Source organism: Euleptes europaea, chromosome 11 (assembly GCF_029931775.1).
Source record: "Euleptes europaea isolate rEulEur1 chromosome 11, rEulEur1.hap1, whole genome shotgun sequence".
NCBI classification, from domain to species: Eukaryota; Metazoa; Chordata; class Lepidosauria; order Squamata; family Sphaerodactylidae; genus Euleptes; species Euleptes europaea.
The window spans coordinates 72,570,662-72,592,912 of record NC_079322.1 but is presented as its reverse complement, the minus strand read 5'-3'; the positions used below and the strand labels follow the sequence as shown (position 1 = coordinate 72,592,912).

The 22,251-nt window shown below is 46.2% G+C and overlaps 1 protein-coding gene across 2 annotated transcripts in view; it reads left to right on the top strand.

Annotated features, from left to right (window-relative positions):
- LOC130484301 (sodium channel protein type 5 subunit alpha-like) overlaps positions 1-22,251 on the top strand; it is a 229,386-nt gene that overhangs the window by 161,451 nt on the left and 45,684 nt on the right. The window contains exons 17-19 of one of the 2 annotated variants that reach the window (XM_056857211.1): positions 320-451; positions 10,717-10,837; positions 19,853-20,007. In XM_056857211.1, the coding sequence (XP_056713189.1) occupies positions 320-451; positions 10,717-10,837; positions 19,853-20,007 (408 nt within the window). Of the gene's footprint in view, positions 1-319; positions 452-10,713; positions 10,838-19,852; positions 20,008-22,251 lie in introns of both variants that reach the window. The other variant, XM_056857212.1, reaches the window with a different exon arrangement.

The following is a 22,251-nucleotide window of genomic DNA, read 5'->3' as shown; positions in this document are numbered from 1 at the left end:
AGCTGCCTCACACTGAATCAGACCCTCGGTCCATCAAAGTCAGTATTGCCTACTCAGACCGGCAGCGGCTCTCCAGCGTCTCAGGCAGAGATCTTCCACATCACCTACTTGCCTAGTCCCTTTAACTGGTGATGCCGGGGGATTGAACCTGAGACCTTCTGCATGCCAAGCAGAGGCTCTACCACTGAGCTATAGTGGAAGCTGGTTTCCTTTTCTCGTTGGGTTTGCGCCTCTGCATGTGAGAGAGTTCTACTTATTGAAATGAGCATGTGACACAAGAAAAGGGGACTCAAACCCATCTAGGATTATCTCCTAGCAGGACCAGCCACCTCCGACGAAGGGGCAGCTCTACAAAAGCCCAGCGGTTCGGAGCCAGGCCTCTGAGATTTGCGAAGAGTTAAGCGAGCTCAACACGGACAAACCATCAAAAGAGGAGCCCCCAGGCTCACCAGCTGGGCAAAAGGAGGTAACCGCTCTGCGGCTTGGGCTGCCTGCCTGCCTGCTTGCTGGTTGCATGCCGTCCGTAAGCCTGAGCTCATTAGTGCATGCAGTAGAAATGGAGGTGGGGTTGCATGCTGGGGCAGGGGGCAGTTGTGGGGGGGGGGGCCTGTGTGCAACCGTGTTCGGAAACAAATTTCTCCGATCACTAAGGAAAGGATGCCAGGCAGGGTGTGGAGATCTCCCAGAATTACAGTTTATTACAGACTACAGATATCAGTCCCACTGGAGAAAATGGCTGCTTTGGCAGGTGATTCCCCCATGGCATTGTACCCCTCTGAGAGCCCTCTCCTCCCCAAACCCTGCCCTCCCCAAGCTCCGCCCCAAAATCTCCTGGAATAAAACAACTCGGAAGTGGTAATCCAAAGGAAAGACAATGAAGATGAGATACTGACATTGGGATAAGAAGGAAAGGCTGCCTTTACTACTGGGTTGTATCCTGATGATAGGGTTGCCAACCTCCAGGTAGTAGCTTGGAGATCTCCTGCTATTACAACTGATCTCCAGCCGATAGAGATCAGTTCCCCTGGAGAAAATGGCCGCTTTGGGAATTGGACTCTATGACATTGAAGTCCCTCCCCTCCCAAACCCCGCCCTCCTCAGGGTCTGCCCCCAAAACCTGGAGGTTGGCAACCCTAGCTGGCAACAGCTTGTGTCGCCATGTGGTGAGCAGCTGCCCTGGACTTTTCAGAGACACCCCTGACTGTGTCCACGCCGTGTATTTAACGGTATAATACTATTGTCCCACCTTTATCCTAAAGTTGAATGTTTAGCCATGGGGGAAATGCACCTTCTGCAAAATTGCACATAGCTCTTGCTCTGTTATGATAGAACTTAGAACTGATGAGAACTGCTTATGCTACAGTACTGGAAAGATATTAATTCCTGCCTCCAATAATCCAACGTACTGAGGAATTTACAACCTTATCAGCATTTGAATTTATGGCATATAGGCGGAAGTTGTGCATGGACATATTTTTAGATGTTATGAAACCTTTTGTAGATGCTTATCTGTAGACCTGCCACCTTCGTTTTCACACATTCAATTTCTTTTCTGTTTGAGGTTTGAAATTATGGTGTGTGTGTTTTTTTAATTTAAATTAAAAACAAACAACTGCTTTGTGAGCATGTCCTTGTACAGGGATCCTCCTCTGAATCAAGACTAAAGAACAAAACTGAAAATGGAATCCTTTGTGGCTGGAATTCTACCATGGAACTGGGACATTCCTTTGATAGATGGGATGCCACTTTGACAGGAAGCAGCAGCGGCAACAAACTCCGTATCAGTCCCCCACCTCTAAATGAATCTGTCCCAGAAGACAAATGCCGTCTCCGTAGAACACCAGACAATTGGATTCTATTTGTGACAGTTCAAGAGGGGATGAGAGAACATGGCACCTTTCCGCAGCAAAGTGGAAAACGAGGCGGAAGTTCACATGAGGTGACAGATGCCATCGCGGAAGAGTAATACCCGGGTTGCTATTTTTGAAGACAAATCTGTTCCGGGCAGTGCACAGCGCCGATCCCGCTCTTTGTGTGAGCAACTTCAGGGAGGCGCCATAAGGCAGGGAAAGACAGGGCAGCCCGGTCTCTTTGCTGATGAACTCATCAACGTGGGGCTGCCCTGTCTAAGGCGCGTCATTCTTGATGGAGTTGCCCAGCCTGCCAAGGAGTGGCTAATTGTTTGACATCTGCACATGCCCATTCTTGCCCCCAACTTTTGGATTGTTTCAGAGTTAAAGGACGAAGAGTTGGTTTTTATATGCCGACAGCATGGTGCAGTGGTTAAGAGCGGTGGTTTGGAGCGGTGGACTCTGATCTGGAGAACCAGGTGTGATTCCCCACTCCTCCACAGGAGTGGTGGATGCTAATCTGGTGAAATGGATTTGTTTCCCCACTCCTACACATAAAGCCCGCTGGATGGCTTTGGGCTAGTCACAGCTCTCTTAGCCCCACCTACCTCACAGGGTGTCTGTTGTGGGTAGGGGTGCACACAAAAAATTATCCAGTAAAATTTGGGTTCAGGTTTATTGGGCCCGATTTTTTCCAGGAAACCCAAAAAAAGCCGAATTTCCATACCAGTAAATATGGGAATTCGGTTTATTTTGGGGTTTCCTCAAAAGACATTGGCCTTGGGAGGGCATTTTAAGAGGTAGCGCCCCAAAACTTGCAGGATGGCTTTCAGGGACTCTCCTTGCAAGAACCCCAAGTTTGCTGAAGATTGGGTCAGGGGGTCCGAAGTTATGGGGTCTAGAAGAGGTTGCCATTGACGTGCATTGGAAGGTAGTCAATCAGATTCCCCATTTCTTCATGAGTCGGCTAATGCTTTTCTATGGAGGGGGAGGGGTGACCACTCCAGAGCCCATAACTTCGGACCTCCTGACCCAATCTTCACCAAACTTTGGGGTTTGTGCAAGGAGAGTACCTGCAAACTACCCTGCAAATTTGGGGGCTCTACCTCAAAAAGCCCCATCCCAGGAGCTTCGCAAAGCCTGGGGAGAACCCGAAAAAGCCGAAAAATCACCTGGTATTTTCGGGAATGGGCAATTCAGCTTTGGCTTTCCCCCCAGGTTTTGGAATTCGGTAAACCCGAACCCGAAATTTACCAAAATGGCTTTTTTTGTGGGGTTTTCTGTTCGGGTTTTACCAAATGCACAGCCCTAGTTGTGGGGAGGGGAAGGGAAGGTGATTGTATGCTGGTTAGATTCTTCCTTAAGTGGTAGAGAAAGTTGGCATATAAAAACCAACTCTTCTTCTTCATTTTAAGGAGAATCAAACCAGTTTACAATCTCCTTCCCTTCCTTTCCCTACGACAGACACCTCATGAGGTAGGTGGGGCTGAGAGAGTTCAGAGAGAACTGTGACTGGCCCAAGGTCACCCAGCTGGCTTCAGGTGGAGGAGTGGGGAAACCAACCCAGTTCACCAGATTAGAGTGCGCTACTCATGAGGAGGAGTGGGGAATCAAACCTGGTTCTCCAGATTCGAGTCCACAGCTCTTAACCACTATACCACGCTGGCGAGAGATGGGGAAGCGTGCCTTCTCCAACAACATCCAGGCTTAGAAGTGCAGCTTCTGGAGGAGGTGGAGGCAGTACTCTAATTAGTTTATTGCCCACTCTTTTCTATTAAGCTCCAGGCCCTTTCTGGAGCCAAGGGAGGCATCTACTGCAAGCCAGGGGAGGTGTTTTGGGACTTGCCTTCCCTGCTTCAGAGGACTATGTATTTATATGTATTTATTTAGCTATTTATACCACTTCTACCAACTGGGAACCCAAAGCCGCTTACAACACCCTTCTCATATTTTATCCTCATAGCAACAACTTCTGTGCTGTAGGTTAGATGACAGTGTTTGACTGGACCAAGGTCACCCAGCAAGCTCCAGTGACCAACGGGTGATTTGAACCTGGGATTCCCAGATCCTAATCTTAGGCACTTTCACGCAGGCCAAATAATGCACTTTCAATCTACTTTCAATGTACTTTGAAGGTGGTTTTTACTATGTGAACTGGCAAAAACCACTTGCAAACGGCCATTAAGGTGAACTGAAAGTGGATTGAAAGGACATTATTTGGGCTGTGTGAAAGTGCCCAATTTAACCACTACCCTATGCTTGCTGCCTTTACCTTGCGTCATAAGTATGTCTAATCCAGCAAAGGGTTGTGTATTTGCTTATCCCTGTGTATCGCATAACAGAAGATCTCCAGTTAGAGTTGCCAACCTCCAGGTACTAGCTGGAGATCTCCGTCCTGCTATTACAACTGATCTCCAGCCGATAGAGATCTGTTCGCCTGGAGAAAATGGCCGCTTTGGCAATTGGACTCTATGGCATTGAAGTCCCTCCCCTCCCCAAACCCTGCCCTCCTCAGGCTCCGCCTTCAAAGCCTCCCACCGGTGGCAAAGAGCGACCTGTCCTCTTGCTGGATTGGAAACTTTGGAGATGCAAGAAGGGAGGTTAGGTGCCACCTTCTCTGCCTCATTCCTCAGTGGCCCTCCAAGACGTCCAAAGCACAGTATGTTTACCTTCTCCTTGCTCGAGCAGAGATCTCCTGGATGTGACAACGAGGCTTCTTTGTGTCCTATGGCTAAAGGTCTCCAATCCTTTCACTGTCTGCAGTGAATTATGGAAACTGGTTGCGTTCCAGAGTTTTGGTGGTACAGAACGATTTCACTTTACTCTCAGCCTGAACTCAGCAGGGTAGAATTTGGGCCTCAAATTTGTGAATTGTTAGAATTTCTTAGTTTTCTCACAACTTACATCTTTCTAGTACAGGCATACCTCGTTTTATTGCACCTTCTTTATTGTGCCTCGCAGATATTGCGTTTTTGAGCAAGTCTATCGGTGCCATTTTTCCAGCCGCATCTGCTCATTTTGTGTCTCTGTCACATTGTGGTAATTCTTGCAATATTTCAAACTTTTCCATTATTATTACAGTACATTGTTTTAATACATAATGCTATTGCATACTTAATAGGCTAAAGTATAGCGTAAACATAACTTTTATATGCACTGAGAAACCAAAAAAATATATGTGTGACTTGTTTTATTGCGGTGGTCTGGAACCAAACCCTTGACATCTCAGAGGTATGATCATAATCATGTATGAATCTTATCCCTGACACATTTTTTTAACAGATTACTACTTTGAAAAAGAAACTATGTTGGATCACCCTCTGAAAATATTAAGGAACTGGTTACACTTTGTGAGGGTCCAACAGGGCATTCCTAAGCAGAGTTTCACCGTTCTAAACTGATTGGCTTTGATAGATTTGGACGGGTATAACAGTACTTGGGATTACAATGCAAATAACCCTAACATAATTTCCTCCAAACCTGTCCCCTGAAGATCCACTCTTAAAAAAAAAAAAAAAGGATGTGCGTTACTCATATCTGAAAACGTTTTCCAGTAGATGACATGGAAATAAGAATTCCCCTCAAGAGGAGTCTCCCTGCTGTGCTTCTGCATGAGTCACTGATCTCAGCATGCCCCCTAAAAGTAAGCAAAACCAGCACTTATGTAAAGCCGGGAAGCCAGGGAGAGTCATTCTGCTGTGCCTCCACATCAAGAGAAGAAGAAAAAGAAGAAGAGTTTGTTTTTATATGCCGACTTTCTCTCCCACTTAAGGAAGAATTAAACTGGCTTACAATTGCTTCCCCTTCCCCTCCCTACAACAGAGACCCTGTGAGGTAGGTGGGGCTGAGAGAGTGTGACTAGGCCAAGGTCACCCAGCTGGCTTCGTGTGTAGGAGTGGGGAAACCAACCCGGTTCACCAGATTAGCGTCCACCGCTCATGAGGAGGAGTGGGGAATCCAACCCGGTTTTCCAGATCAGAGTCCACCGCTCTTAACCACTACACCACGCTTGGCTCTCAAGAGCAACTTTATTGATCAAGTCACTCCTGGGACTGAACAGAATAACTGACCCCAGTAGAGGCTGATTGAAGGAAGCAAGACCAGAGCAGTAAATCATGCAGTGACATGGAGAAGGTTGCTACCACTCAGTAGAAGACCGCTGAAGTCCCAGGCTCAGGGCCTTGTGACTCCGGGTGGCAAATGTTGGGAAAGACCTTTTTCCTGTGGAAAGCCACATTCCAACAGTAAAGACAGTGTCAAGCTGGATGGCATGTGCTTGTCCATATTAAACTGCTGAGAGATTGCCTTCTTAAGAACATAAGAAAAGCCCTGCTGGATCAGACCAAGGCCCACCAAGTCCAGCAGTCTGTTCACACAGTGGCCAACCAGGTGCCTCGAGGAAGCCCCCAAACAAGACGGCTGCAGCAGCATTGTCCTACGTATGTTCCATAGCACCTAATATAATAGGCATGCTCCTCTGATACTAGAGAGAATAGGTATGCATCTTGACTAGCGTCTATTTTGACTTGTAGCCATGAATAGCCCTATCTTCCACGGACATGTCCACTCCCCTCTTAAAGCCTTCCAAGTTAGCAGCCATCACCCCATCCTGCTGCAGGTAGTTCCACAATTTAATGGTTTCCTTTTTATCTGCATAAGTAGAAGGGATAGAAACTTTAAGCCAAAAAACCATTCAAGGAGCCAGATATGGCCACTTTATTCCTCCATGTGTGTTGGTCATCATGAACGATGCTCCTACATCTGTCGTTCACTGTCATTTCTATAAATAATCAGAAAAATCTCCACCACCACCCCTCACACAGTCCCTTCTACCCTGGTGCCTTTTAATTGGCCCTTATCCCTCGCCATGTATTGTTTTTATTCAGAGTCTTCCTTTTGAGTTTCTTCCTCCCTCCTGGGGCTGTACTGCTAAGACCTGCAAAATATTATCATCTCTCTCTTTGACAATGTCTCCTTAGCAGGCTGAGGTGTGTGCGCGTTGCAAATAATTTATTTCTATCGACCCGCTAAGTTCATCGAATGCATTTGCTCTCCCTTTCGGAGCCCGCACTTCTACTCGGCTGGCTCTCTACCCACGACATTTGCATAGCACAGCGGGAGGGTCCCGAAAGTTTTTGCGAAAAGGTTCCACCCAGAGAAGCGAGGATTGAAGTGGGAAATGAAATGCTGGGAAATCAATGCTTAAAGCTTCAGAGGATGGGGAGAATTAAATGCTTTTTTCCCTTGCCCTCCCCCACCAGACCCCCGATCCAAACTAGGTGCCCATCCAGCTTCTATTACGTAAGCATTTTTTAAAAAGATGCTAGAGGGATCTGACTCAGGTTCTTCAAGGTTCTCTCTGGACCAGGGCCAGCATCAGCATACCCTGTGGTGGGGCAGCGGCGAGGGCCCATGACTTCTGGTGGGGCCCGATGCTGCGGACTCCCACCCACGCGCCTCTCCTGCCATCTGCCTGCATGCCCTTCCCCATCTTTCCCTTAATTGCTCCACCACCCATGCTCTCCGTTGCGCAGCATTATTGAGGAAGGGCCTGCGGGTGGTACACAGTGGCGACTCTCCTGGCAACCAAAATGATCAGGGGGCTAGAGGAACTGCCCTATGAGGAGCGGTTAAAACACTTAGGGCTGTTTAGCTTGAAAAGAAGGTGGTTAAGGGGAGACGTGATAGAGGTCTATAAAATTATGCATGTTATGGAGAGAGTGGACAGGGAGAAGCTTTTCTCCCTCTCTCATAATATTTCTTCACACAGCGCATAGTTAAATTGTGGAACTCCCTGCCCCAGGATGTGGAGATGGCTGCCAACTTGGAAGGTTTTAAGAGGGGAGTGGACCTTTTAGATAACTAGTGAAACTGCAGCAGCCGCATTCTCCTGTTCGAAGTCTGCAATGGGATCTGGCTTGCCATTTGGAGCTTGTAAGTTTCAAACATGCAAATAGGAGAGAGAGAGAGAGCAGAGAAGCGATTGGTTGGCTGGCTGTTGATTTCAGAGCAGCTGTTCGCTGTTCCTTACCACTGTGTCTAGGGGATTTGGGGAGGGGGCTATCTCCCAGGTGAGAAGTCACAGGTCCCCCACCACCAAAAAACCTTCCCAAATATCGTTCTATTGACCATTCAGATGGTACATCTTCAGCCCAGGCCAGTGAAGTGGTTCAAGGGGAAGAGGCAAAGATGCTTACTCACAGGGATCTGGAATGTTCTACTGGAGATTAATCAGTCAAGAAGAAGAGGAAGAGGAAGCAGCAGCAGCAGAAGAGTTAGTTTTTACATGCCGACTTTCTCTACCACTGAAGGAAGAATCAATCCAGTTTACAATCACCTTCCCCTCCCCAGAACAGACACCCTGTAAGGTAGGTGGGGCTGAGAGAACTGTGACTAGCCCAAGGTCACCCAGCAGGCTTCATGTGTTGGAGTGGGGAAACCAACCCCGGTTTACCAGATTAGAGTCCACCACTCGTGTAGAGGAGTGGGGAATCAAACCCGGTTCTCCAGATCAGAGTCCACCACTCCAAACCACCACTCTTAACCACTACACCATGCTGGCTGTCTCTTTACAAGCCAGCAGGGATTTGGTTCATCTGGGCTTGCTGGCTAGGTTGCTCGAATCCTTTCTAATAGGATCCATGATAGCCGCCTCCATGAAACACGTTCTCAGTTCCTGGAAAGGCCTCCATCATTCTCACCGGGTCTGTTCTCAGGAAGCCAAATAATCAGCTGTTAAGACATTTTCATCTGAATCAGAAAGGAGTTGAAGGGGGAGTTAAATGCTTTCTGCTTGGAAATCTCCAGCGAGCTGTTATTTGTGCCCTTAATCTCGTCTTCTTAAGGTGGTGCTTTCTCTCTGTCATCTTGTCTTGTGGATTCATTGGAACTCTCGTGGCGGGGGGAGTCAGCAGGCGGTTGCAGTTAGCAAAACGTAGAAGTCCTCTATACTTGCAGATTCTGCTGAGTCAAGAAGCTGCGTCTAAATTGAGGCCGTTTCAGATTCCAAGTTGGAGCTGGGGGTTGGGGCTTTTGGGTCACAGGATGCCAGAAATGAAGGCGGCAACAGCTTCAGTGCTCATGGAGACGTTTAAAGGCCGGACCGTGACGTCGTTTCGACCCAAAGCGAAGATTCATGGCACGCCTTTCATACGGGATGGTTGTTCTCCCTTAAGATATCTTTTTTGCATCGCTGTGTCTGCTGAGGATGCCCTTGCACACATGCCGCAGAATCCCTTTTGTTGCAAAGGATTCTGGGCCGCACTCTAGTATGGGCTCTCCAATCGTGGAGGGTGTGGGTCGAAGGTCAACGGGCACCGTTGCAACCCTGAATGAATTGAATGCACAACACGGAATGTGCCGACAGTGGCCGAGTGCCCATCGAGACATTAAGCCTCCATTTGGTCCATACCATGAGTGGAGACTCGCACACCCTCCCATGACATTCAGCAACTTTTCATCCCCCATCAAGTGTGAAAAACCAATGGAAAGGTGTCATTGTAACTTGAGGAATGCTTATAATTTTCATAGAACACTTTGTTAAGCTGTTTAAATAGATTGTGTCACTATTTCTTACCTTATCCATTTCACCAGTCTTCGTGTTATCATAGTCTGTTGTTCTGTAACTATGTGCATTTTAAAGTGGAATTTGAATAAACAGTTATCCTTTAAAATCCCTGCACATAGAAAACAAGAAGAAAGGTTCTAGCCTTCCTGCCGTGCCGGCTTTCTATGTTAAAGGGTTTTTTTCCGCATGCAGGAAGATTCAGTCATGTAACACACGCACATACGCATCTAAGTTTGAAGTGCTCGACAGATACAGGTTGTCAGTCTTAGATGTTTCGCTGTGGGAAAATGTTGCGGGAAGGAAGGCAGAAGTGCCTCATCCCCCACACTATTATTCTGAGCGGAACTGAGCCACTATGCACATCCCAATGTCACTAGATATTAAGTGAAATGCATGAACAAAAATTCTTCCCTCTCCTCTCTACCAGCTGAATAATTGCTAGCTTCATTTTGTTTTACAAAACCAGCACTGATAGCTAACTGGTGATATATTAAATATAACAGGCAATGTCAAACAATATAAGACAAATTGTATAATTTCTAGAAAAGTCCCGAATAATTCTGTGTAATTTCCAAAGTTCTGAGCTGTAACAGGACACGAAGCATAGGATGTATATTCAGACGCTCCGGGTGAGCACATCTACCCGAGCTGGTAGTTCTTAAAAAAACGCCCTGTCTCGCACACTGGAGAATTGGGTTAGACCACGGTGTCCTCGTGGTCAAAGCTGTGATCCCCGAGATGGGAACCCGGTGCAAATCCCATTTCGCAGAAGCTTTGTCTATCGGGAATTCATAAGCACAACGGATGAACGTCTATCACATTGCTCATTGGAACTTCATAGTACATTCAAGTGGAAGGCTTTTAGCCAATCGGGGATCACAGTTTTGACCATGAGGACACTGTGGTCTAACCCAATTCTCCAATGTGTGAGACTGGGCGTTTTTTTCAGAACTACCAGCTCGGGTAGATGTTCTCACCCGAAGCATCTGAATATACATCCTATGCTTCATGTCCTGTTACAGCTCAGAACTTTGGAAATTACACAGAATTATTCGGGACTTTTCTAGAAATTATACAATTTGTCTTATATTGTTTGACATTGCCTGCTATATTTAATATATCACCAGTTAGCTATCAGTGCTGGTTTTATGCGTTTTTGATAACTATATTTCAGCATGAGGTTTTTGCTTTGGATTCCTCCTTTTGTTTTACGGCATCTCCCATAAGAAGAAGACTGATTCCTCTCCCCCCCCCCTCTCTTTCCTCTTCACCCTTTGCCCCCGTGTCTCCCCCTAGAAGTTTGAAGAGACCAGCCTTTCGGAAGGAAGTACAGTGGATCTGGCAATCCCAACGGATCTTCTGGAACAGATGCCGGATCTGGCAGAAGAGATGATGGAGCCTGAAGATTGCTTCCCCGAATGTAAGGATGAGTCTCTCCTCTGACTTCTTTCCTTGACTGTAAAATGTCAGGAACGAGTCAGAAGCCTACTGAGCACATCTCAGGGGTTGATAGCAGGATCGAAGTAGTTGCATGGGTGGTTGAGTCACTTCAGATGATGAGGGGTTGCATATTGGAACAGGAATGCATTAACTGAAGACTACAAGATTATGGATTCAAGGTCTTTCCCGGTGGCGTACTATCCTGACTGCTTGTATGAGACATCTGTGGTTAATGGGTCTGGCAGACATCTCGCAGTGGGAAAGATTTGGCTTTTATACCCACTTTTCTCACCCTTTAAGAAGAAGAAGAGTTGGTTTTTATATGCCAACTTTCTTCCACTGAAGGAAGAATCTAACCAGTTTACAATCCCCTTCCCTTCTCCTCCCCACACAGACACCCTGTGAGGTAGGTGGGGCTGAGAGAGCTCTAAGAGAACTGTGACTAGCCCAAGGTCACCCAACTGGCCTTACGTGTAGGAGTGGGGAAACCAACCCAGTTCCCCAGGTTACTGTCCGCTGCTTGTGTGGAGGAGTGGGGAATCAACCCAGTTCTCCAGATTAGAGTCCAGCACTCCAGACCACCACTCTTAACCACTACACCACACTGGCTGTCCAGGAGCCTCAAATCACCTTACCTCCCCCTCCCCACAACAGACACCTTGTGAGGTAGATGTGGCTGAGAGAGTTCGGAGAGAACTGTGTATGGCCCAAGGTCACCCGGCAAGCTTCATGCGGTGGAGTGGGGAATCAAACCTGGTTCTCCAGATTGGAGGCCACAGCTCTTAACTACTACACCACACTGGCTCTCGCCAGCTGGGATATCCATGATTGTGCTTCACGCAAAATCACAGTGAGACTAACAGTACAGTCCTAAGCAGAGTTACTCCCTTCTACATTCATTGAATTCTTAGAGTAAGTAATATTTAGAGGAACTCTGGACTCAGAGGAACTATACTTAGGACTGCAGTGCCACTGTGATGAATAAGACATTACCAGAACGTGTATTTGCTCACAAAAATTAGCGTTTGTTCTCTAACTTTTAATTTTGCCAGATTGCGAATGCTAATAGATTAAACAGATCACGGGTCTTTGTCTCTCTGTGGGGAAAAAAAGCAAATTTTGGATATATGTCCAGCCCCAATTTAAATTCAAGTTCACAGGGAGGTGATTTAACCCTTTAACCTTCCCATGGTTTTGCTAATCGAAACCGTGCTCACTGAGCTGTTATTAGCATTTTAAAGGGAGGAATGGCTTTGAAAAGAGCATATATATTTTTCTTTTTTCTTTTGCTTTTTAAAGATGTACCGAAACTGTGAATTTCATGAGATTCTGTTTAGGTGCTTAGAGCTTTGAGAGATGCTAGAGTTATAAATTAGCATAGACTCAGATGGGTTTAATTGAATTAGATTTGCCTTAAAATTGGCCATCCAAACTCAGATTGCAGGTTTGCGTTTTAAATGGTTCATGGTACTAAAAATCAATACTTGAAATTTTCTATTAGATTTTTGAAAATTCATCGTGCTTTGAATTCATGCAAAGTAAGCGGGACCTCCCGACCTAGATAGCCCCAGGCCATCCTGATCGCGTCAGATCTCAGAAGCTAAGCAGTGTTGGCCCTGGTTACTATTTGGATGGGCAACCTCCAAGGCATACCAGGGTCATGTCGCAGAGGCAGCCCATGGCAAACCACCTCTGAATGTCTTCCGCCTTGAAAACCCTACGGAGTCGCCATACGTTGTGACTTGACAGCACAAAACAACAACAAAGTGGGTACCTACGAACAATCACAGGTCATTTAGAAAGAAAACACAGTCTTATGGCACTCTTTCATTATATGCTCACTCCTGCGCACACCACTGTGTATGTGCATTCATGCATAAAATTCACAGTTGCATCATGATTATATAGGCTTTTTGAATATAGAGTGGACCATGTCAAATTTGAGTATCACTGATGAAAATCAAATTTTACCCCATTTAATTTTGCCTATCTCAGTACCAAGCAATATGTAATATACTGGTACATGCAATATATGATTTTTAAAACTAGTAACATATTACATTGGCCACCAAGATTAAGTTAATTCATGCTATCATATTCCCTATTACTATGTATGGGTGTGAAAGCTGGACATTGAAGAAAGTAGATTGCTCTGAAATGTGGTGTTGGAGGAGAGTGTTGCGTATACTGTGGACTGCCAAAAAACCCCCAAACAAACCCCAAATCAGTGAGTACAAGATCAAATCAAGCCTGAACTGACCCTAGAAGCTAAAATGACTAAACTGAGGCTATCGTATTTTGGTCACATTGTGAGAAGACGTCACTAGAAAAGACAGTCATGCTAGGAAAAGGTTAGGGCAGCAGGAAAAGAGGAAGACCCAACAAGAGATGGATTGACTCAATAAAGGAAGCCACAGCCCTCAGTTTGCAAGATCTGAGCAAGGCTGTCAAAGATAGGACATTTTGGAGGACATTGATTCATAGGGTCGCCATGACTTCGGAAGCAACTGGATGGCACTTAACACACACACAACATATTAAAGTAGTAGAGCAAAACTCAGACAAACCCATTAGACTATGGTGCCTTAATTTACATTATGCTTAATTTTCTAATTTCCAACACCAAATGCCTTTTAATAAGTATTGGGATGATACGATAAATGCCTGTATCTTCAGCGTGAGTCTGCATGTTACAAAAGGCACAGGGCTTCCATCCAAATGGCAGCCCTGTGTCATATTCCACCAACTCAAATAATATGTCCCACTTCTTACCTTGAATCCTGGTGTTAATTCATGCATTTGTCACCCCCAGCTCTGCTGCATGGTCTGCCATGGCAGAGGCAAGGGAACATGAACAGCAATGATCCAGCACATAAAATAAGGTCAACTAGACATTGAGGCAGAGAGGGAACTCAATGTAAGACTCTATTCTTTTGGCAGCAACCCTTGGGTGGTGGGGAATGGGGTTATAGTAGCTCCTGCTATAACAACAACAACAATAATAAAAGTTTATTATTGTTGTTGAGAGACAGCATGGTGTAGTGGTTAAGAATGGTAGTTTGGAAAGGTGGACTCTGATCTGGAGAACCGGGTTTGATTCCCCACTCCTCCACATGAGTAGCAGAGGCTAATCTGGTGAACTGGATTTGTTTCCGCACTCCTACACATGAAGCCAGCTGGGTGACCTTGGGCTAGTTACAGTTTAATTAAGAGCTCTCTCAGCCCCACCTACCTCACAGGGTCTGTTGTGGGGAGGGGAAGGGAAGGTGATTGTAAGCCGGTTTGAGTCTCCCTTAAGTGGGAGAGAAAGTTGGCATATAAAAACAAACTCTTCTTCATTTGTATCCCACCCTCTGGCGAACTGGGCTCAGGGCAGCTAACATCATATAAAACATCACAGTTACAATTCAATAAAATAAGTACAATCTCATATATATATAGCTAATTTAAAAATTCAGAAATACAATCCTACTCTGATGGCATTCAAAATCTCCAGATATAAGTAGGGTTGCCAGGTCCCTCTTCACCAGTGGTGGGAGGTTTTTGTGGCAGAGCCTGAGGAGGGCGAGGTTTGGGGAGGGAAGGGACTTCAGTGCCACGGAGTCCAATGGCCAAAGCAGCCATTTTCTCCAGGGGAACTGATCTCTGTCAGCTGGAGATCAGTTGTAAGAGCAGGAGATCTCCAGCTAGTACCTGGAGGTTGGCAACCAATTCAGCCACTGAGCCGGGGGCCCTCCCATCACTTGCCCACAATGGTACAATCTGGAATGTTTTAGTCACCTTGTCGGCTGTTGGTGATCTGTTTTGGAGGCTGGACTCTATGGCATCCCATTTCTTATCCTCCCCAGGCTCCACCCCCCCCAAATCTCCCAGAATTTTCCAACACGAGAGTCAAGGAAGGAAGGAAAACCATAAACCAAACTGGATATGTTCCAATTCTACAATTAATTTTCAGAATTCTGAATTAAAATGGGAAGGCAGGTGGAGTGGGACGGCTGCATTTCCGGTAACCTTTGGCTGACTGCTAGAGACAATCTTTTCGCCCTTTAGATTAACACGTGTCAGCACTGGGTAAACTCACAACTCTCCTCGCCGCTGAAAGGCCGGGATGTGGCATGTGCCAGGGGGAGATTTTTTCTGACACACGGGGGAAGATTTTTCCCTCGGTTTAATTCCCCAGCTAAGATATGCAAGGGAGCAGAGGGAGAAATCTCAGGAAGGGCTGCGCTGTTCAAAATGAGTTTCCGTTCTGGTTGACTGTTCCAGAGGATTCTTCCCTGGGGCTCTGGAGGGGGGAGAGCAGGGGGGGATAAGGTGAGCTGAACTGTCATCGATCTATGAGCGTACTCATCCCGGAGGATTATTTAAGTCAGAAACATGCCTGCTCAGAGGGGATCAGAGGGGGATAACGCAGGGGGAATGCAAAAGCCCCTACGGTCAGCACAACGGCAGGGCAGCCTGGGAAAGATGATTGAATGAGGTAACGGAACCCCTGCAGGGCGCGCGGATGTCCTTAGGTCCCAGGCATTTCCTTGGCAGTTCTGCCTGAACGCAACCACCAAACATTAATTCAGTTGACAGGAACAGGGCCTGGTACAGCGGTGTGAGTATTCCAGCGTATGTGATTATTTGCACGCTCCTTTCCAGATGTTTTCTGTTTTCCGAGAAGATTGCAAAACGGGGTGCGTGGTTTTTTTTTTTTGCATAGATAACGCATTCTATAAATAGATCAATAAGACAGTGACCTACATTTCATGATAAGTGGTAGCAGATATACAAAAAAGAGAGAATGTGACAGATAGCAGAATGAGCGTCCTTGTGGCAAGAGAATGACTCAGGGCCAAGTTAGGTACAGGTGTGCCCTTGTAGGGAATTTGCCATCGATCGGTGCTGAGCTGAAGTTGATTTCAGCAGCAATTAGTTGTCAGGAATGCCTGTACCGAAAACAATTTGGAACTAAACACTACAGGGAGTTGTACTTTGCGCAGGTTAAGTTGTCCTTCGAGAAGGAGAAAAAATATGCTGGCAAAAATGTGAGAAGATGCAACGTGTATACCAGGTTATATGAATTCGCTGCTTTCGTGTGTGTTTCTAAAGCCTCTAGCCCGTTCAGTTGCAGAGAAATACCTTTCCCCTTAGCCATGTAATTTGCAGAGCACCAAAACCTATAAAAGTACATTCTCTGTGAGAACAGTGCTAATACAGGCAAAGGAATTTGGGGGGAGTTGCTGCATATATAGAATCAAGAAAGACACGTGCACACCCCACCACAACCAGCCAGCGATTGGGGGAAAGGTTGCGGAAAGAAAAATCTATCAGAAATCTCTTCTGTTGCAAGATCTGCTGATAGGAAAAGTTCCCTGTCAGTTTCATTCTCCCCTGATTCTCCATTCCTTCTGAGTCTGAACTCAGCTTGAATTCTCCTAGCCAGGTTCCCTTCCCCTCCCCACAACAGAGATCCTGTGAGGTAGGTGGGGCTGAGAGAGCTCTAAGAGAACTGTGACTAGCCCAAGGTCACCCAACTGGCTTCATGTGGAACAACCCAGTTCACCAGATTAGCCTCTGCCACTCATGTGGAGGAGTGGGGAATCAAACCCGGTTCTCCAGATCAGAGTCCACCACTCCAAACCACCGTTCTTAACCACTACACTACACTGGCTCCCATTTCCTTTTTCTTCCTTTGCTCATGATGAAGTTCTTTGTTCATGAACATTGACTTCTTGTTTCCATCTTGTTATTTTGTGAGCAGGAGGTCCCAATTTCAATTCCCAGAAGAAGGATTTTCAGTTGCAGGTCTTTGCCCAAGACCTTGGAGAGCTGCTGGTGATCCGCTGCTGTGCTCGGCTAAATAGGCCAATGGGTTTCGCCTGAGTGCAAGGCAACTCCATGTTCATGCTCCTTGCGCCTTGAAAATGTTCCATACAAAGCAGAGGATGTTTCTGCAAAATGTACAGTACATTGGCCTCCGCCTTTCCGTAACTCATTTTCCAGACATTTCTCTCTGATGAAGCATTGCCAAGTGATGACAACCCGGCATTATCTCCCACTTGTCTTAGCAGTAAAAGCCTGCTGTTTTAGAACGCACTATGCACATCTCTTTAAAAAAAAAAAAAAAAAAAACCTTTCAGATTGCATATTTCTCATGATGTAATTTAAGATTTTGGTGAAGCTGAATGTGGGGGGCAAAAGCTTGCACTCCGTAAAAAGGAAATGTCTCTGCTAGACAGGACTGAAAACCTCCCCTGTTGTAACAGACAAAAAAAGTGACAGTCTCCATGGGAAAATGACACACATCATTTAAATTGAATCAAAAGCCTTGCTATTGTTCCACTAACAGATTACCCCTTAGACCTTGGTAAAGTTGTGCCTGTTGCCAGTGAGTCACACAGCAAATGGTACAAGAAGAAAAAAGGAGGCCACAAACATGGGTGGGCTGGCCTTGGAATTCACTGGCCCCCGGGAGGGGCCGTGGCTCAGTGGTAGAGCCTCTGCTTGGCATGCAGAAGGTCCCAGGTTCAGTCCCCGATATCTCCAGTAAGGATCGTGTCATAGGTGATGACACAGATCTCAGCCTGAGACCCTGCCGCTGCCAGTCTGAGTAGATAATACTGACCTTGATGGACCAATGGTCTGATTGCGTATAAGGCCGCTTCACGGTTTCATGTTTATTCAGATGTCACCTGCTGTGCCGCAAGGGTCAATTGGCTCCCCCCCCCCAGGGCTGTTTTCACATTCCAATCCACCCCTGCTACTATGGGCAATTTCACAGAGCTATCTTACCCCATTTTTTTCTGGGAACAGACAGGGTGTCACAGAAGGAGGAGGAAGCGGAAGGGGGGAGCCAGTGTGGTGTAGTGGTTAAGAGCAGTGGTTTGGAGCAGTGGACTCTAATCTGGAGAACCGGGTTGGTTTCCCCACTCCTACGCATGAAGGCAGCTGAGTGACCTTAGGCTAGTCACAGCTCTCTTAGAGCCCCACCTACCTCATAGGGTGTCTGTTGTGGGGCGGGGAAGGGAAGGTGATTGTAACTGGGTTGATTCTTCCTTAAGTGGTAGAGAAAGATGGCATATAAAAACCAACTCCTCCTCCTCCAGATAGATAGATAGATAGATAGATAGATAGATAGATAGATAGATAGATAGATAGATAGATAGATAGATAGATAGATAGATAGATAGATTCTTCCTTAAGTGGTAGAGAAAGTTGGCATATAAAAAACATTATTATTATTATTATTATTATTATTATTATTATTATTATTCTGATAGACAGACAGACAGACAATTTGTGTGACAAAAAAGCTGCCCTTTGGCAGCAAAGTTGAGGCAAAACCACTAAAGTATATGAAACCTCAAAACAACTGTTTGGTTTCAGAAGCCAAAGCGGCTATGAAATATGAACGAACCCTACAATATTACTCAGCATTGACAGTTACTACGTGTACTTGACAAGTATTTGATTTAGCTCATTAAGCACTTTCTTCACAATCCTCCATTATTTGTTTTATATCACAGCAAAATTATCCATATTCACACTTAGTGGTGGGAGGTTTATAAATTGATGAAGGTTATATTATATAATACTTTAAGTGGATTAAGGTTATACTATTATAGATATTGTGCTTAAAACATAACCAGCACAATTGAAAGTAGTTAAAAGCTTATTATGGTACCCAAGGATTGGGTGGGGGTGGAGGGGAAATTGTAAAACTAGAGACTATTAACTGAATATTGCAAAATTATTCCACGTTTGAATTTCATTTGTGATACGGTCTTGATAAGCAGTGAACCATTTTAGTGATCACAATCATGTGCTTTTTAAAAAGGTACCCCCTTATTAAATAAAGCTTAGTCGATTGTTGCTATATATTGGCAGACCTTATATTGAGTCAACCAATATCTCTCAGCAGAATTTTTAAACTGACTGAGAAAAATGAAAGACAATCCTTGAAGCAATTCTGAGCTTTCAGAAATATTCATTGTGGGTCTTGATGTATTGAGTTGATAAGGAGAGGGGTCATGGCTCAGTGGTACAGCATCTGCTTGACAGGTTCAATCCCCGGCATCTCCAGTTAAAAGGACCAGGCAAGTAGGTGATGTGAAGACCTCAGCCTGAGACCTGGGAGAGCCGCTGCCGGTCTGAGTAGATAATACCGACTTTGATGGACCAAGGGTCTGATTCAGTGGAAGGCAGCTTCATGTGTTCATGATTTCAATTTTTTCATCCTCTGGTTGCAACCAAAAATCATCCCATTTCAACCCCTGTGTAAATTGGACCTGTGATGCAGTATTTCATGTCGTTTTCTTATTTCCTGCAATTTTATCTGGTAAAATATGTATACATTTTCCAGTTTAAATTGTGTTTCAGTATGTCGTAGAGTTGCTAACCTCCAGATGGGGCCTGGAGATCTCCCAGAATTCCAACTGATCTCAAGACTATAGGGATCAGTTTCTCTGGAGAAATGGCTGCTTTGGAGACACTATTGCATTATACCCCGCTGAAGCCCTTCCCCTCCCCAAAGGCCACCTTCCCCAGGCTACACCCCCAAATCTCCAGGTATTTCCCAACCCAGAGTAGACAACCCTAGTAATTCCATATTATCATATATCTATTAATAGCATATACTGTACTCCTAAATACTAAACACTCCTCCACATGAAGCCTGCTGGGTGACCTCGGGCCAGTCACAGTTCTTTCAGAACTCTCTCAGCCCACTCGGAGGCAGGCAATGGCAAACCACCTCCGAACGTCTCTTGCCTTGAAAACCCTACGAGTTCGCCCTAAGTCTTGACGGCACACGCACACACAGATACTATATACCCTCTATACTACCCTCTATACACAAAAGAACTGAGCCTACAAAACCAGCCACAAAAAAAACAGAGGACTTGACATTTTTGACAAAAATGCAAACAGATGTAAAAACAGAATAGGGGACGCCGTCTCATCCCCTTTGGCGTTAAACCTTCTCTCCGACCCTGCTTGCTCTTTTCAGCGTGCGTCCGAGTCTTCCCCTGCTGTTCCGTGGATACCACAAAGTCTCCCGGGAAAGTTTGGTGGAGGCTGCGAAAAACCTGCTACCAAATCGTGGAACACAGCTGGTTCGAAACGTTCATCATATTTATGATCCTTCTGAGCAGTGGAGCATTGGTAAGATTCAAAACTTACAATTTTATCCTCATGATGTGTGTGTTTTTTTAATTGTCTGCATATGTGTCAAGAGAGTTTTCTTAATGATCTTTAATCTTCTAGAATAATCTCCCACCCATATGTGATTCAGTATGTCTGCCTTCTCCTCAGCTGCTTTGCTGAGAGAGGCGGGAGACGTACTGGACAAACTCCCAAAAAGCAGAGAAGGAGATGAAGGTGATATAAGACAGAGTGTGGGGCATCGGCAGTTTAGGTATGAACCGAGTTCAAATCTCAGCTCGGTGATGCCTTTGCTGGGTGGCATCAGGTGCGTGAAGCGTCCCAGGCTCTCGGGGAAAGGGCTACATAAATATTACGCATGATAATTATCTCCCTGACAGACCATTACTGGGAAATTGCTTTACCTTTTGTACAGCAAGCAATTAATCCAGCTGCTGCTGATAAAGCCGTCACCTGGAAATCCTGTAGAAGTGCCCAGAATTAAGAGAACTGCACAGCCTTCTGTATAGCCCTTCCCTGTACAGTTTTACAGGTGCACGTGATTCCCCCTGTTTGGTCCTCATAACAGCCCTGTGAGGTTATGCTGACAGAGAAAGAGGGAGAGAGAGGGGTGGTCATTTATGCATGGGGGTTTTACCTGAGGTTCGTTGCTCGCCGGACCCACACTTTTATGTTGGGAGTCTATGCACCAGCAGTCTCCAAGCTCAAATCAAGCCCCTGCCCCTTGAAATGCTGCTTTGTAATTGGCTTACTTAGTAGAGCTTACTGTGAGAGAAAATCCCCCCCAACCCAACTGCTGCATAAAAAAGCATTTTAAGAACAAAAAACGGAGCAATCTGAAAGGAGTTGGGGGGGGGGGAATCCAAGCCTAGGTTTTAAAAAGCCTTTCTCCTCCTCAGAAAGAAAGGAGCAGGGAGCATTTGAACCCCCCCCCCTCTTTACTGCTTTGTATTTGGGTCCATGCTTTCTGCGATAGAAACCAAGCTTGGGTGTCCCGCGCTTTGCCTTATGCATGGGGATTTCAAGCAGGCTGAGCTCAGGGGAGAGGGAAGACTCAGGTTAACAGAGGAACGGGAAGGTCCGGAATTTGTGAGGGCTGGCAGCGAGGTCATCTCTAATGGAGGGGAAACTCACGCAGAACTTCAAGGAACAACTGAGACAGACCAGGGGCAAACGTGAGTGAAAGTACCCATGCATAAATGACCAGAGACTTGCTCAAAAAGTCACCCAGGAAGTTACTTGGCAGGTCTCCCAGATCCTAGTCTGTAACCACTGCAGGGTGCGGTCTAGTGCAGGAGAGTGTGACAGTGCAAGTACCACCCATGGCTGTGTCACTGCTGGGATTAGGCCTGCCAGCTGCTGGCTGAGAAATACCTGGAGATGTTGGGGGTAGGGCTGTTGGAAAAAAAAAACGGTAAAATTCAGATTCGGCAAAATTCGACCCGTTTTAATTTGGGAAATGCTGAAGTCCGAACTCCCCCGATTCGGATCCATGGAATTTAGCGCCAAGTTCCGAGTTCGGGGAAAAATTCGGCCAAATAAATCCATTAAAAATGCATTCATGCCTTTCCGCGGCTCCGGGAGAGCATTTTTGGGGGTAGAGGTCCCAAACCTTCAGGGTAGCTTGAGGGAACCCTTCTTGCAAGAACCCCCAAGTTTCGTAAAGATTGGGTCAGGGGGTCCCAAGATATGGGGCCCGGAAGGGGACCCCCCAAATCGCCCACAGGAATAAAGCCACTTAAAGCACATTGGCAACATTCTGCGGCTCCGGGGGGCATTTTTGGGGGTAGAGGTCCCAAACTTTCAGGGTAGCTTGAGGGGACCCTTCTTGCAAGAACCCCCAAGTTTTGTAAAGATTGGGTCAGGGGGTCCCAAGATATGGGGCCTGGAAGGGGTCGCCCCCCAAAAAAATCGCCCACAGGAATAAAGCCACTTAAAGCACATTGGCGGCATTCCGCGGCTCCGGGGGGCATTTTGGGGGGTAGAGGTCCCAAACATTCAGGGTAGCTTGAGGGGACCCTTCTCGACAGCCCTAGTTGGGGGTAGAGCCTGAGGAGGGCAGGGTTTGGGGAGGGGAAGGACATCGATGGAGTGTGATGCCATAGGCCATTTATGCTTGCAGGAATGAGAATGGACCAAGTGATCGTGGAAATGGTGGGGGTGATTTCTGTCCATTTCCCTTTCTTGCTGAGCCCCCACCCCACCCCATTCCTGAGAATCCCTCAACTCACAGGAGCAGTTTTT